At 48.1% G+C, this 16,310-nt stretch overlaps 1 protein-coding gene across 2 annotated transcripts in view; it reads right to left on the bottom strand.

Moving 5' to 3' along the window:
- Positions 1–16,310, bottom strand: part of LOXHD1 (lipoxygenase homology PLAT domains 1) — a 227,425-nt gene that overhangs the window by 92,104 nt on the left and 119,011 nt on the right. For both annotated transcript variants that reach the window (XM_057526953.1, XM_007197197.2), the window contains exons 16-21: positions 14,530–14,726; positions 11,943–12,135; positions 7,960–8,120; positions 5,161–5,629; positions 4,570–4,724; positions 2,224–2,357 (exon numbers count right to left, since the gene is read on the bottom strand). In XM_057526953.1, the coding sequence (XP_057382936.1) occupies positions 2,224–2,357; positions 4,570–4,724; positions 5,161–5,629; positions 7,960–8,120; positions 11,943–12,135; positions 14,530–14,726 (1,309 nt within the window). The remainder of the gene's footprint in view (positions 1–2,223; positions 2,358–4,569; positions 4,725–5,160; positions 5,630–7,959; positions 8,121–11,942; positions 12,136–14,529; positions 14,727–16,310) is intronic.

Raw genomic sequence — 16,310 nt, 5'->3', positions numbered from 1 at the left:
TGATTTTACATCTGTCTCCCAGGGCAGGCTTTGCTCAGAGTTGCTCTCTCCACTTGCAAGTGGTTGGAGCTGGCTCAGCACGGAGCCCTTACTGCTGCTTCAATACCAAGGAAACAAAGAAAAGAAACTGTACAGCACCAATGAGAAAGGATGGCAAGGGAAGAGGGGGAGATGAGGGGAGCGAGGAGTGGAGGAAGGAAAAAGAGAAAGGGAGGGGAAGAGGAGAGAGGAGTAAAGGGAAGGTTCCATTCACAAGAGTGATAAAAATATGACACATGAGCATAAATGTAACAAGAACATGTAGCCTATGTGTAGCAAGTGGCAGAAAATGTGTAGAAAATGGCACTACTGAGGTACCTCAAAGAAACACTTGAATAGATGGAAATGTGTGCTCGGGGGGAGCACTTCACATTCTAAATAAGCAATTCTCCACACATACATTTAACAGCAAAATAATTAAAATTCCAACAGGATATTTTTTTAAAAATCACTTAATGTTTTGATTTGAAAAGGTAAGAACAGCTAATATTCTTCAAGAATAATGAAAGAAGACAAGTACTGACAGATATTAAAATAGATTATAAAACTACAATAATTTAAAAATTGTTGGGTTGGCTTAGAAATGCCAAATCAACCGAACAGAGTTCACTGATCCTAACCAGGCTGCAAGGGGAAGCCAGAATGTTCACAGTTTGTCCCTGTCCTTACTTTTTTTGCAGCACTTTATCCTTGTCAAGCGTAAATGCCTTAGATTTTGAGAACATCTTGAGAAGTTGGGCTGGCATCTTTAAGCCCATTTATCAGAAGGGCAAATGAAAGCTCATAAAGATGGAGTGACTTCTCCAGGGTGACCTGGTGAGTTTCTGACAGAGGACCTACCCCAGGTCAGGACCCTGGTTCCCAGCCACGGGCTAGTCACACAACCCTTCTGTGCCACCATGATGACCTCATGGAAATCCATGACCTCAGGCTGTGTGTTAGCTGTGCCTCAGTGTCCCTGTCTGAAGTAATCTCTTGGGCTGGTGGGGCAGGTTAGAGGTGGGAGATGGGGTGAGTCCCATCTCCAGGCTGCAGGCCAAGAAGCTGCTTAATTCAACAAATATTTACTTAAGTGCCTGCCATGTTCCAGGCACTGGCAGGCGCTCGGCAGCTCCACAACCCCCTCAAGATTTTGTCTGCTTTCCTCTCTGCCTCCCTCCTCTGCCTCCCACCACAGCTCCAGGCTTTTTTCCTGTCTATTGCCCTTTGGCCTCTCTTGCCCAAAAGGCAATGTGGCCTAGTGGTGGAAACACATCAGATTCATCTTTGATGGTCTGGAGATCTGGTCCTGGCTCTAGCACAAATTGACGCTGGGGCTGCGGCCTTGCCTTCTTGGGGTGTGGTTTCTCCACCCTTCCCAGCCTGGCTCCTGGGGCTAGTTGTGAATCTGAAGCAGGGGCCAGCAAACTATGGCCTGTGGGCCAAATCTGGCCCAACTGCTTATGTACATCCCACAAACTAAGCAGAGATTTTACATCTTTAAATGGTTGAAAAAAATCTAAAAACAATAATATTTTGTGAAATGTGAAAATCACTTGGAATTCAAGTTTCAGTGTCTATAAATGAAGTTTTAGTGAAACACAGCCACATGCATTCACTTAGCATCATCTATGGCTGCTTTTCTGCAGCAAAGGCAAAGTCGAGCAGTTGTAACAGAGACCAAATGGCCCTGAAAACCTAAAATATTTGCTCTCTGGCCTTTACAGAATAAGTTTGCTTATTCCTAGTCTAGAACATTAAAACAATGTCCTGGAAGTCACTTTGTACCTGGAGAGACTTATGGGTTCTAAGTCTGGCCATGGAGATTGGGCCATGGCAAGGACAGAAAACCTGACTTTCTGAAATGATGGAGTCAAGAACTGGATTGGATGTCCTACCAGACTGTCACCTGATAGGGCAAGCAGCTGAGGGGCTGCTCAAGGAGAGGGAAGGGAGGGAGGCAATGCCCACCCAGCCAGCTCCATGGGCCAAACCCACATCACAGCCACTCCACCCCCACCCTCACCCATCACAGCCACCCCACCCCCACTCTCACCCATCACAGCCACCCCACCCCCACCCTCACCCATCACAGCCACCCCACCCCCACTCTCACCCATCATAGCCACCCCACCCCCACCCTTTTTTCCATGACTACTTAGTGGCAGGCATGGCCTTCCCTCCCTCCCCTCCAGTCTCACTCACGTGATCTCGTTGTTCATGTCAATGATGTCTATTCTGTCCAGGAACCAGCCTGGTCTGTTGCCTGAGTTGTCATGGCGAATCCGAATCTTGGTCAGGGGGCCCAGGTCAATGGCGTAGATGGTGAAGGTGTCTGTCTGGGAAGGGTCAGAGTAGCACACTGGTGGGCAGCCCTCCCCACCTCACCATCAGCTTCACCTTCCCAGGACCTGGGCAGCCTGAGACCGGCTGTAAGACCCAAAGCATCAGGGGGAAGGGGGAATGGAAAATGCAGCCAGTTGTCTGGTGTTTGGTCTACTCTATTGGTTTTTGTTTTTGTTTATTGAGTTATCATTAATATACAATATTATATTAGTTTCAGGTGTACAACATAGTGGTTTGATGTTTTTATACATTATGGAATGATCACCACATAAAGACCAGCTACCATCCATCACCATACAGAGTTGTTACAACATTATTGACTATATTCCTTATGTGTACATTCCATTCCTGTGACTTACTTATTTTATAGCTGGAAGTTTGCAAATCTTAATTCCCTCCACCTATTGCACTATTGTCTTTACACTTGCCCCTGCCAGGGAGGTCTCACTTTCACTGTGTCCCGCAAGGTGGAGGGAAGAGTAGGAGGGTGACGAAGGTGACCGTAAGAGAGGAGTAGAGGAGAAAACAGGTTGGCTGGGTGCTCCCACTTGTGTTATGGGGAGTGTGTGTGTGTGTGTGTGTGTATGACCTGTTGCTTGGGTGTGTGCTGAGGTCACGTGCTGTGTGTGCACATACGTGCATAAACTCCTTCAATCATAAATATTAATTAAGTACCTACTATAAGCCAAAGTGCAAATCTAAAGTGACTGACAGAATTCGGAGTGTAAGACTTGGATTGCTCACCATTCAGATGAGAAGAGAGACTGTGTACGATACAAGTATACACATACGCACTGGAGGAAGCAGATGATACCAGGACCCGATACGTGAATGAGATCTTCTTGGCTATAACTTTTTAAACTATTTATATTGAAAAGCATTCCAAATCTACAGAAAATTTTCCGAAACAGTACATTGAAGTTTTGTATACCCTTCACTTAGATTTTGCAGCATTTGCTTTCTCTCCCACACTCTCTTGCCCTTTCTCTATTTTTTTTCGGAATCATGTGAAAGTATATGGCAGATATCATGATCCTCCACTCAAATTCTTCAACATAGATTTTCTAAGAACAAGGACATTCTCATATAATCACAGTACAATTACCAAATTCAGGAAACTTTAAGTCAACACACTATTATCTAACATACAGTCCCTATTCAAATTTCGTCAACTGTACCAGTTACACCCTCTATAGCAATTTTCTTCCAATTCCAGCCATCATAGTGGCTATAATTTTTAAAGGAAAGTACTGAAACACAGAAATAAATCCTGATTCTTAAGTCATGGGAAGGCAGTGTTGAAGGAAAAAGCAGGGGATATCTGAAATAAATCAAGCAATGAGCCCAGAAGTATTTTTAATGGATTTGGTTTATTTCTGGTTTTCCTCTGTGTTGATAAGGGAATCTGGCTTTGGGATGGGGCAGAAATGGGAAAGGTGAGATGAGAGACAGTCTAGCCAGAGGATGGAGTAAAATCTCAAAGGACAAGAATGACAGATGTATTTCTCCATGCTTTTCCTACTATACCTAGAAGAGGGAGAGGCATGCATTTCTCTAAATGCTCAAAAGCCTTCGTGGCGTCACTGTCTCAGGATGCAGGTTGGGCTTCTCAGCCTGTCCTTCAAGGCTCTCATGCCCTCATCCCTTAAATTGGTCCCGTCAAGCTTCCCAGAGGCAGTGCCCACCATGGCTTGGCATTAACCACAGCATAGCGAGAAGACCCACTGTCCTCCAACTGGCCTTCTACACTTCCACCCCCACGTCTTTGTCATGCGGTCACATCTTCAGAGAACACCTCTCACTGTCATCTTTAGACATCGACACCATAGTCATCCACCATGGCCCAGTTCACATCCCTCCTTCTCACTAAGTTTCCGCCAAAGCACCAGCTTACGGTCAGCACTTCCTCCTGGAACCCCTGTCCCACTCTCTCAGGACCTGCGCATCTACTACCCATACTATCTCCAGTTAGTTGCTGTGGGCTTCCTGGCACTGACCCCCACCTGTGCCTTTCTTACGTCCCCACCACAAAGCGCCGGTGCTTACAGAAGACGCACTTCCATTCTACCTGGCTGGATTGAACAGAGCACACCGTGCAGAGCACACAGCAGTGCTGTGCTGGGTGGAGCTGCCTCAGGAATCACCAGAGGGCTCTCTCCATCTGGGTCCCACCCATTGCCTGGGGTCAGAGAGCCCGAGCCCTACCTGCCCCTGCTCAAACTTGTTGGACTTGTCCGACTTCTTCAGGGGCCGCTCTCCCGTGTCCCCATACTCCTCCCCGTAGATGGTCAGGAAGACATTGGCATCGGTGCCGGCCTTGGGCTCACTCCCTGTGATCACCTGGACCTCGTAGGTGTTGGCTGGGGACACAAAAGACACAGTGTTGAGGACACCTGGGCCTCGGGGTGGACCTGAGGCTCAACCCCTCTGATCCAGCCAGATGGGAGTGGGAAGGACCTCCGGGTACACCCACATCTACACTAACCTAGAATTGAACCCGTCCCTCCTCCCTACCCAAGACTTCCCTTTGCCATGAAGCCCGAGAGGCTGAGAGTCCTGGCAAAACTCACAGTCAGCAACCCTCCTACTGATGTCCCCCACGTTGAGGCACAGCGAGTTATAGCAGGGCTCCTTCCAAGAGTCTCAGGACAAGGGCAATGCCGACCCCAGCAAAGAACTGTCCGTGGAGGCATTTCAGGACAGCCATGGGCTCCCCACGTGAGAGGAGAGCTGGGCACCCTCCCCCTCCCTGGGCCCCGCCCCCCAGGGGACTGTCTGACACCTCCTCAGGCTTACGCTCAGGACCCTCTCGGCCTGCGGGCACCAGCTCCACGACAAGTTCATTGTCCTCCTTGCCCCGGGCCAGCCAGCGGTGGGCGTCGAACTTGTACTCCTCCATCACCTCCCGCATCCCCGGCCCGAACTCCTCCTCCTCCTCCTCCTCCTCCTCGGTCTCCTCCTCCGACGACGACGACGAGGACTCCGACGAGGACTCTTCCTCCTCGTCCCCCTCGTCCTCCTCGTCGCTGCCCTTCTTCTTCTTTTTCTTCCTCTGCAGCTTGGCCTTCAGACGCTCCTTTTTGAGCAGCTGCCGCAACTTGTCCTTCTCCTTCTTCCTCCGCGCCTCCTCCTCGGGCGTGAGGTCCGCCTCCCGCACTGCCGGGTGCCGCAGCCACACGGTGTCCACGAACCAGCTGGGTCCGAAGCCCTCGCCCGTGTGGCCGAGCCGGATCTTGAAGACCTGGCCCACGTCCGCCGCCTCCAGCTGCTCAAAGCGCGGGGCAGTGGCTGGGGGTCGGGGGTGGCATCCTCCCCGCCCCCTGAGGAGCCTGGCACCTCTTGTGCCAGGAGCGTGGGATAAAGAGGCTGGGACCTCTGAGCTCAAAGTTGCCACCGCTCCTCCTCTTGCGCACGCAAGCCTTGTTTCCCTTCCCGCCTCCCCCTCCCCCCAAGCGGGTGTCCTTCTAAACGCCTGTCCAGAGGGTAAAGATGGTCTCCCTCCCTCTCTCTCTCTCTTTCCCCCCTTTACACACACACACACACACACACACACACACACACACACATACACACACACACACCACGCACATCACACTCATTCCTATTTTTTTAAATTTCATATCTTCATCTTTGTTCCCTCATGCAGAATGCCTTCATTCCTTCCTCTACCTCTAAAACCTACTCATTCTAATTCCTGAGCTTTATTATTACTTTTTTTTTTTAGTTTGTGCTTTTCTGTGTTCTCCTTCCGAACATCTTTTTTCAGCATTAATTATATATAAATTTTGCAAGAAGCAAAAAAATAAGTGTTAATTTTCAAAAAATGGAAGTCTCCCCCAGGCCCCTCCCGTACACCAGCTTCTCCTCTTCCTGGGAGCTCAGAGGGGACGGGGCCCAGGGCTTGGCCCGGCCTGGATGCCCTCTTTGCCCATGTGCGCTGGTGTCTGCACATCAAGTGGGGATTCCTGAGAGCAGGGACTGTTCGTTCTTGCTTTTCTCTCCTACTGGGCCTAGCACGTGGCTGGCTCAAAGGGCAGTGTCTGTGGATTTAGCTTTGCTTCAGAGGATTAGGTCCTCGACTTTCGATCTGCCACTCTGTTCTGAGCCTCATACTGAGGGGAGGTCTGGCCCCCGCAGAGCTCAGGGGACGGCTCACATGGAGTTCCTGCCGGTCGGGCCACTCTTAGGGCTTCCTGTGCTGACGGGCCCTTGCCTGGGTGTTTGACAATCCTCAAAGCCCAGTCCCACCAGTTCTCTGCTTGTGTGCTGGGGAAACTGAGGCCCAGGGCTGTCCTATGAGTTGTTCAGTGTCCCATAATTGGAGCCCAGGCCCAGATGAGAACTCAGGCTTTCTGACTCCCGGTTCATGAAGCCACAATGCAGCCAAAACCACCTTTGTGAGAGAATTATTAGACAGAATGGAGCCCAGGGCCCCCAGGAAGAGGAACGTATTCTTCTCAGCTACATAGGCGATGGGCTCTGGATACAGTAAGTCCCTCTTCAGCACATTCCATCTCCTCTCTAGTGCTTTCCAGGTCACAGCATCCTCGCAAGCCAGCTCACTTGCTGTCCCCTCTCCCCCCATCTGTCTGCCCAGCCGTGAATGCAGCCACCACCATATCCAGCCATGCAGTCTGCTCACATCCAGAAGATGCCCTGCTCTTACATCTCCATGACTTGATTTCCCAAGTACTTTCCCTGACTTTGACTATTTTGATCTTTCCAGGGGCTGTGAAACAGACCAGGCAGGTATTAGGAAGTTAGGTTTGAGCTGATAAAGAAGCTGAGGCTCAGAGAGGTGAACCGCTCGGGCCTCTGCATCCTCAGCAGTGTAATGAGGGGTTGGACTCCAGGAGGCCCCCTCCAGTGCTAACATTCCAGACATCTGTGACACTGGCCCAGCTCAGCCAGGACCCTCTCTGCTGGGCACTGGGTTAGGACTCTTTGCTGAGGGCCAAGCTGCTGGTGGCACACAGACACTCATAGACCAGCCAGCATGAATATACTTCATGCACACACAGGTCTGCAAACACACACATGCACACGCGCACTCACGTCCCACATAAAACATTCACGTGCCACCCCAAGGGGCACCACCCTTGCACCCTCCCTCCTCTCCTGCCAACAACATGCTCGCACTCTCATCTCTTTTTCTCCTCTACTCAAAGGGAAGTGAGGAGGCCTGGGGCCCTCAGAACACAGCTGGGAGACCCCAAGCCTCCCAGTATCTTGTTTGGGAGGCACGGCCCCGCCCTCAGCCTGAGTGAGTGGTAGAATTGGAGGCCAAGGCTGGGAATGAATGTAGTAACCAAGGGTCTCATGCCGTATTTTGCTAAATTAGAATCAGCTGCTCCAGCAGTTCTCAGAACTGGCAGCACATTAGTATCTCTGGTAAAGCATTCAGAAACATCCCCAGAAAACACGTCCCACCATAAAGGTTCTGATTTAACTGATGCAGGTGTAGACCAGGCGGCACTTTTTTCCTAAAGCTCCCCAGGTGATTCTAATAAGAAGCCAGGGCTGAGAACCAATCCCTCCACTTTCAGACATCTGCCGGGCCCTCTGTTGACAACCCACCACTTTGCCCACACACACCTGGAATGTGTCCTTGGATGCCCGCTCAAACACTTTTGAGCGGCTGGAGAGGAAGAGCACTTCTGTCTTGCCTTCCTCGCCGTAGATCTGCATGTAGACTCGGGCAGTGGTGCTTGCGCCGCCCACATCCCCTGTCCAAATCTCAACCTCGTAGTGGATCACTGGGTGGGCACATGGGGGAGAAATGGGACATTTAGTAATAACAGTAGTAATAATCATTACAAAGCAAACATTTCACAAGCCTGTACCATGTGTCTGGTGCTTCTTAGGCATTATCTTATCCAACCCTCCCATCAATATCATAAACCCCATTATTTCCATTTTGAAGATTGCCAAACTGAGGCTTAGAAGAATTGAGTCGGTGGTGGAAATGGCAAACCCAAGCCATCAAACTCCAAAGCTCAGTTATCCTCGTGTCACACATGTCCTCTGGAACCAGGGACGAAGAGTAGTCAGTACACCAGCTGGCACCCTGTGCTGTGTGCCTACCCCTGGGCAGACACCACAGTGCAGAAAGAAGTAAAAGGCTGTGTGTTTGTTTCTTTTCCTTATTTTCAGTAAAGGAGGAGGGGTTGAAATGATAATTTTCATTTAAATATATGCACATTTCAGATGATATCAACAGATACAGCTACACAGAGAATTGTCTGTATTTTGAAGTAGTAATACTTTATCAAGTTATTAGAGGGTGGAAATGTGTTACAGGTATTTACCCCTAGAGGGCACTTTCCGTAGGAGAGCAAAATGTCTCCCAGAACTATGGGACCATATTTATTCAAAGTGACTATTACAAGACTTGCCCTCTCAGCAATGCTATAAGACAAAATCATAATTTTTTTCAAGTTAGGACTGTTATTTTCAACAAGATGAGGGATCTCCCACTACCATAGCAATGTGAGAAATTGGGGGCTGAAAAGAGGACTAGCTGAAAGCCTGAAGAAGTTGAACTAGAGATATTGGCCTCAGCTGGGAGTGAGGGTGGGCTAGCAGATGGACAACAGGGGGACTCAGGAAAAGCCGGCATTCTGAATGGAGAGAACCCCGAACCCAGTTCCCTCTCTCGGTTCTTAGAACAATAGCAGCCAGGATTATACAAAGTTAGAATAGATAAAAATGAGCATTCAGAGAACGACAGCCAGCTATTGGAAATGAATGTGGTAGCTGAAATAAAATATTCCAAAGCAAGGGTAAAGTCAAGGACAGTTCTGAAGAACAAAAAGGAAATTTCCCAAGAACAAATGATAGAAAGGTAAGAAAATCAGAGGAAGTCCAACATCTTACTAAAAGTTCAGTTCTAAAGAAAACAGAGGAAATAGAGAGGTGGAAATTGTCAAAGAAATAAATACAAAAAAAGGTCCCAAAACTAAAAAATGCTTCTAGACTGAAGGAGCCCGTGAGTTCCTAGAAGACTGGATGAAACTGAAATCACAAAAGGCAGTGAGGACATCATGAAATTTCAGAATGCTAAGGATAAAAATAGGATCCTACAGGCTTTTAGAGAGAAAAAACCCAAAGTGTTGGGTAACAGAATGGCATCAGACTTCCCAAATGTAACCCTGGGAGCTAGAAGATGGTAGAATAATTCCTTCTAAACTCTGAGTTCTAACTCAGAATTCTCTAACAAGCCAAATTATGGATCAATGGTGAGAGTAGACCAAAGACATTTGCAGACATTCAAATTTTCCACTGCAGTGGAGAATGTGTTCTCTCTAAAATGAGGGAATAAACCAAAGCAGAGGAAGGCATGAAATCCAGGAAACAGGAGATCTGACCCAGATGAGAGAAGAATGGAATGTCCAAAAGATAGTAGAAAGGAAATCTTTGAGACAGCTTCATGGCAGCCTAGCGAACAGGACAGAATTTCCCTTGAGACAGGGAGTGGGGGAGAAGAGTGTAGAGAGGAAACCAACAGAATTCCTGTTGGGCTTGAACATATGAAAAGAATTTTAGTTCTATTAGGAAGATGGAGATAAGATGGTGTAATGGCAGAACTGTGTACCCCCAAAATTCATATGTTGATACTCTAACCCTTAGTATCTCAGAATGTGACTGTATTTGGAGACAGGGCCTTCATAGAGGTGATTAAGTTAAAATGAGGCCATTAAGGTGGGGCCCAATCCAATGACTGGTGTCCTTGTAAGAAGAGATTGGGACACAGACATGCACATGCACACAGGAAGACCTTGTGAGAGACAGTGAGAAGGTGGCCATCTGCAAGCCCAGGACAGAGACCACAGAGGAAACCCAACCTGCTGACACCTTGATCTTGGACTTCCAGCCTCCAGAACTGGGAGAAAACACATTTTTGTTGCTTAAGCCACCTAGTCTGTGTTATTTTTTATGGTAGTCCTAGCACACTAATGCAGATAGGTGGGTATACAGATGGGTATATAGAAATATAGATGGGTATATTGAAAACTCTGCTAATGAATAAATGAGGCTATTATTAACTCCAGAAAAAACAAAAAATTGTATAAAAATTAAATATAATTGTTATAAGTAGGTGTCAGTAGTGAAGAATATTTACATGGTTATAATAATGTACAAATCAAATATTGATTATTGAAGGCTGGAAGGAGGGGATTGTGTGTGTGCATGCATGTGTACATGCATGCTCATGAGCCTGTGTTAAAAAAGCTAAATCCTCCTCTTGCATAGTAGGAAGTCAATAATTAATGTCTATGACTGAAAAATCAAGGAATTGGTAAGCATATTATTGAAAATATGGAGATACATTTCAGAGGAAAAAGCTAAAGTAATTAAAAAGCTGTTACCTCTGAAGAAAGGGGATGGGTTGAGGGAAGAGGTAGGTAAGGGAACTCCTGCTTTTTTATCTTTATCTTGTTAACTAGTACCTGTATTACTATGATGGAAATCAAGTTTTAACTCATAAAAAGAGGGAAGGAGTTAATTCTTCATACTGGCAGGTACCATTACAAAGCATGTATATGTGACACAGCCTTCAAGGAATTTACAGGTTAGTTGGGGAGAGAAAATGCACACAATGAAAAGACACAAGGAGTTCTGGAAGAGGAAGAGCTGAGTTTGTAGTGGGGTTCTTTCTCAGAGAAGCTTCCTGTGGGAGTGAACCTTGGATGGCTGCTTTCAGGGTAGGTGCGGAAATGCAGAGGTGAGGGAAGGGACATTGTCTGTACTAGGGTTTGGTCCCACGGTCTTCCTGACCCTCTAGATAACCTCTTGTTTCTCTGACCCCTACCTAATCTATGGCTCTCACATCATGTGCAATGGTGGCCAGATCGCCTTGAACTTCACCTCCATTCAAAGATGTCACCACCCTGTCCAAAAAGGTCCCTCACCCCCTGCCATTGCTAACGCTTTGTTCTGCTTCCTTTTCTTCTAGCTCTTTCTTGGCATTATATTATGTATTTATTGTTTGTCTCCTCTGGTGGAATGTAAAGTCCATGAGGACAAGGGTTTGGTCTGTTTTGCTCATGGCTGCCTCTGCAAAGCCTAGGGCAGCGCTGGCACAGAGAGACGTTCAACGCATATTTATTGAATAAATAAATGAATAAACAGCTTATCTCCTCACCAATCTTCCCGGGGGGAAGACTATTTCTCAAACTCCTCTTGTACACAAGGCTGACAAGCTATATTTCTTTTTTTGGCCATGCCATGCAGCATGTGGGATCTTAGTTCCTGGACCGGGGATGGAACCCATGTCCCTTGCAGTGCAAGCGTGGAGTCCTAACCACTGGACCTCCAGGGAATGCTCAGAAAGTATAATTCTTAATAAAATCATTTGCTGCCTTTATCCCTGAAAACAATGTTTCATCCATTGAGTCCTCAGTTTCCCCATCTGTAAAAGGAGCCCCATTTCCTTCCCAGAACCCTGGTACCAGGGACAACTGGAAGCTTCCCCCACTTTGAGACAAGACCCAAGTCACCCACAGTCTCTCCTCCTTCCCTGCTGCCCCACCCTACGGGGAACACTGTTGACGGTCCCACAATGGCCACCTCCGTACGTTTCTGGATGTCCACGACATCGCTGGGGTACAGCTCCACCTCCAGGCGCCTATCGGCCTTGTCCTTGTCCAGCCAGCGGTTGGCAGGGAAGATGTACTGCTTGCCTTGGCGGGGCACATGGATCTGGACGCTGCCCAGGAACCAGCTGGCGTGCATGCCCGTGTTGTCGTGCCCGATCACCAGCCGGTTGACCTGGAAGGAAACCCAGGGTGCAGGTGAGCAAGGAGCCACTGTGTAGAAACCTTCATCCCTCCATCCCTGCCCACCCCCAAACACTGGCACAAATGGCCCTCCTCAACCCGGTCTCCAGTTCCTTGGGAGACGCAGGCTTAGCAGGAGGAGGCTGGGTCCCAGGCTTGCCTGCCAGCAGCCAGTCAGGGGACCAGGGCACCACCTCTCCTGCCTGGAGCCTCTGTCCTCAAGTCTTTAGTCCAGCTCACCTCCTGGGTACATTGTGAGAAACAAGTGGGGGAACAGGTGTGGCAGGAGCTTTGAAAGCTCCAGTATGTACTGAAAGTTAGGTGGTGGACTTCCTAAGAATGTGGTGAATGCACAAGAAATATTAACCATCAGCTTCTGATAGCCACGTTGGTGATTTGGCTTTGTTTTTTCTTAAACCATACACTATTGTACGTATTTTTGTATGTCTTCTTCGACACACCCATCCTATAGGTGACAGAATATGCAGACAACCTCTTAGGGCTCTGTCATTCTGTGTCCAATTCCTCCTCTCACTCTTAGCACTGAAGTGCATTTTTTTCCTATAATACTCCATAGTTCAGTTGCTTCACTATTTTATATTTTATGTTAATCTTTGCCCACAGGTAACATAGATGAGCACATAAATGATCATGTTACCATCCTTAAATGTACCTAGTTCTTCAACATTCAAATGACTTTTATGTTTTTGAAATGCTGTATACAGGGCAATTCTAACATCAGATGGAATTATCAGATGGCCTTTGAGATCCCTTCCAGCACCCCCTAGATTCTCTTTGTGGTGGTTTGGAGGAGTGACACTTGCCGCGAGTCAGGTGCCCAAAGGCTAGATTTAGAAAATTGTCCCTGTAAGCCTTGCTCTCACTCTTACGCATACTAAGTGCACCTTTGCAGCTGGTAACGGAAACACTATAGCAGCTGAGTGCATGTAGCCCGATCCCCTGGAATTGTACGAAGGAGACCAACTGTATCTACAGACACAGCCTGAGAGCCTTTGGGGTGTGTGCCAAGGGGCATGGGAGAGCTTCGTTGTCTTTCTGTGGTGCTGGGACTGTGACAGAGCAAAGACTGGGACAGGTATTTTCTACCTGATGTGACAGAAAGCACCTTAATGGCAGGGACTGCCTGTCAGTTCCACAACGACCAGCACCGGACATGAGCAATGGTTCAGTCAATAACAGCTAGTGTTTATTGAACACACTACTGCATGTGGGTGTTACTAACATAGTTAATGCTATAACAACCCCATTGGGATCCCTTTTGATAGTAATGAGGAAACTGAGGCAAACAGAGATGAAGTAACTTGCACACGGCAGGTACGTGGAAACACTGGGCTTCAGACCCAGGCAGTCGGCAGCCTGAAACCACGCTCCCACCCTCTTGGCCACACTGTTTGTTGAGGGGGTTTCAGAAACACAAGAAGGGTCCAAACGCCCTCCCCCATCCCTCAGATGTCTCATTTATCTGTTGGCTGTTGCCAGAAATCCTTAGTAATGCAAACAGCATTTCAGTCTACAATTATTCATTCAGCTTAAAATGTAAATACATTTTAATCAAGGAAAATCTTGATTTAAGTTCATTACCTTCAAGATATAAATGACTGACATGAGATCATTCCCCAGAGCACCTGAAATAAGGTAGGGCTCACCAAGAGGGGAAGGGGTTAGCAAAGGGGAGGTTGTAACCCTCTCAGTTTCCACAAGCCACCCCTTGAGAGGGGCAGGTGGTAACATGAAGCCCAGCTCAGACATTTCTAGAAAAGTCTCCAACACTTGAGTGCAGGCAGTCAGACCCACACTTCTCCAGGTGCAGTGTTCAGACCCCTCGCAGCAGGGCCACCTGGAGACATGATGGAGGGAGACTCTTGGGGGCCCCATCCTCTAAGGCAGAGTCTCTCAGGTGTGGCCTGGGAGTAAACACTGAAACAGGCTTCCTGAGTGTCACTCTGATACACACTCTAGTTTGGAACTGGGAAGTATTTTCAGCCCCTCTTTACAGCTTTTCCTCCTCTCTTCCTTCCTTGCACACCAGTGTCCCCTCCTCCAGTGTTTGGGACCCAGGTCCATCAGTCCTGGCTATGGAGGTAAAGGAAATGTTGGGATTACAGCCACTAAGAATACATCTTCAAGCCCCAAAGAGATTCTGGAAGCTTGACCACTGTTCACATGTCTTCTGCTGCTCTAGGTCATAACTGGAAAACAATGTACTTCACTACCCGTGCCCCTGGGCATTTTTCCTTCAAAATGGGTTCATGTGTGTCTGTGAGAGTGTGTGTGTGTGTGTGTGTGTGTGTGTGTGAACCCATGTGCAGATACACGCAGGTGTACGGGTAAGATGCCATCACGTGGTCTCAGGAAGAAGACTTACGGGTCCAATGTTCAGGGTCTCCAGGGTGAACTCATCCACCTGGCCACGTTCAAAATAGTCTTTCAGGTTGTTGTCAGAGACAAGAAGAACTTGCTTGATGGTGTCAGATTTGTCCCCATAGAGCTTGATGTAGACTCTGGAATCTGTGCTGGCCCCAGGGACGTCCCCAGTCTTCAGGCTGATGTGATAGCGGAAGTCTGAACAGCCCGAGGCAGGAGGCAGGAAGGGAGGGTTTAGTGCGGGGTGAGCGGGAGGGAGCGTGGGGCAGGAGGCAGCTCTCCCAGGGCTGGGGCACTTGGTTGGGGGTTGGGAGCCCAGGGCCTTGCTCTCTTTCCGTAGCCCTAAGACTGAGGGGTGGCTCCCATCAGCCCCCCTCATCTCAAAATCAGAATTCTAATACCTGCTTGGCCTGCCCCATAGGGTGTGAATGCACTGGGAACAGGAAGGCTTGCAAAGAATACTAAAATGTAAGGGTTACAAGGATTTAAAGCAAACACCTCATGCAATTTCTTGTCTGATGGATGAAGAAACTGAGGCAAAGGGAGCATCTACCTCCCTGCAGGCAGTGTGTAGCACGTTTACACGTGTTAGTGTTGAGTGTTCTGACCTTGGTTTTACAGGTGAGGAATCTGAGCTTCAGAAGATGATGTATTTGGCCCAAGATGGCAACAGTTAAGAAGGAGCCAGCCTAGCATTAAACACTAGGCGTTCATCATTAAGCATATTTCAGAGTTGTGTTTTACACAATCATTTAAGAAAGTAACCTTGTATTCAATTTTTAAAAATTGAGAAACTGAGAAATGGAAGCTGAGTTTTATCAAATAAACTTTCTGGCATGATATTGAAATAATCACAACTACTTTCTTTGAACTATTATGTATTAAGGTTTATATATTAAAGTAAAATAGTTGGAGATATTAAAAAAAAGAAGAAGGAGTCAGCTATGAGTGAAACCCTAACGTGGACCCCGTTCGGCCCCGTTCTCAACCGAAACGCCATGCTGATGTTACTCCACCTTATGACCTAGAAAGGTCTTCATTGTCTGTCCACAAGGGAGGATACAAATACCTGGTAAAAGGCAAGTCCTGGGATAACCTGAGCCACGACCCCAAGTCCTATAGGTTTGGTGCAGGGTGTGGGTCTTGGGAATGAGGAGGGAAGCACTGAGAAGGCAAGTGATGCTAGTTCCAAGGCCCGCTGTGCGTGGCTGTCTCAGGGCCTTACAGCACTGGCAAAAAAGACTCAGAGAAAGGCAGCTGAGCACAGCTGCTGCGGGGGCGCCCTACAGACCTGCCAGGCCCTGGTAGAGGCCAGACCTGTGGGTCTGGCCCAGATCAGCTCCTCCAGGGACACCTGAGGGCACCGAGGAAGTGGCTTTTGTCCTCCTTGCTGTAAAGATATAGCAGGAACTGAGAAAATAAGACCTCTTCTTTACATCATTTTCCATCTAAATCCTTTCAAAAGCTCTGACTTGGGAGTGGAGAGCCTGAAGAGTCCTATCCATGTGGTAAAGCAGGGCTTGCTGGAGTGGGAAGGGCAAGGCAGGAAGACACAGACTCCTGGGCACTGGTACCAGATCCACTGCTGGATGCAGACCTGGCTGTACTAGGGGATCCCCTTGCCACAGGCATGGGTCGTGTGTCCAATGGGGGCATTAGTTCATCTCTTAAGGATCATCCCAGGTCTTAAATTCTGTAAGCATTCAGAGAATGCAGAATTCCAACTCTTCAATTTTCTATCTGACCTTACAAAGATATTTAGCTCCGCCAGATGTGTCCCGA

Source organism: Balaenoptera acutorostrata, chromosome 13 (assembly GCF_949987535.1).
Source record: "Balaenoptera acutorostrata chromosome 13, mBalAcu1.1, whole genome shotgun sequence".
Lineage (NCBI taxonomy): Eukaryota > Metazoa > Chordata > Mammalia > Artiodactyla > Balaenopteridae > Balaenoptera > Balaenoptera acutorostrata.
The sequence above is the reverse complement of the archived record's forward strand: the minus strand, read 5'-3'. Positions and strand labels throughout refer to the sequence as shown.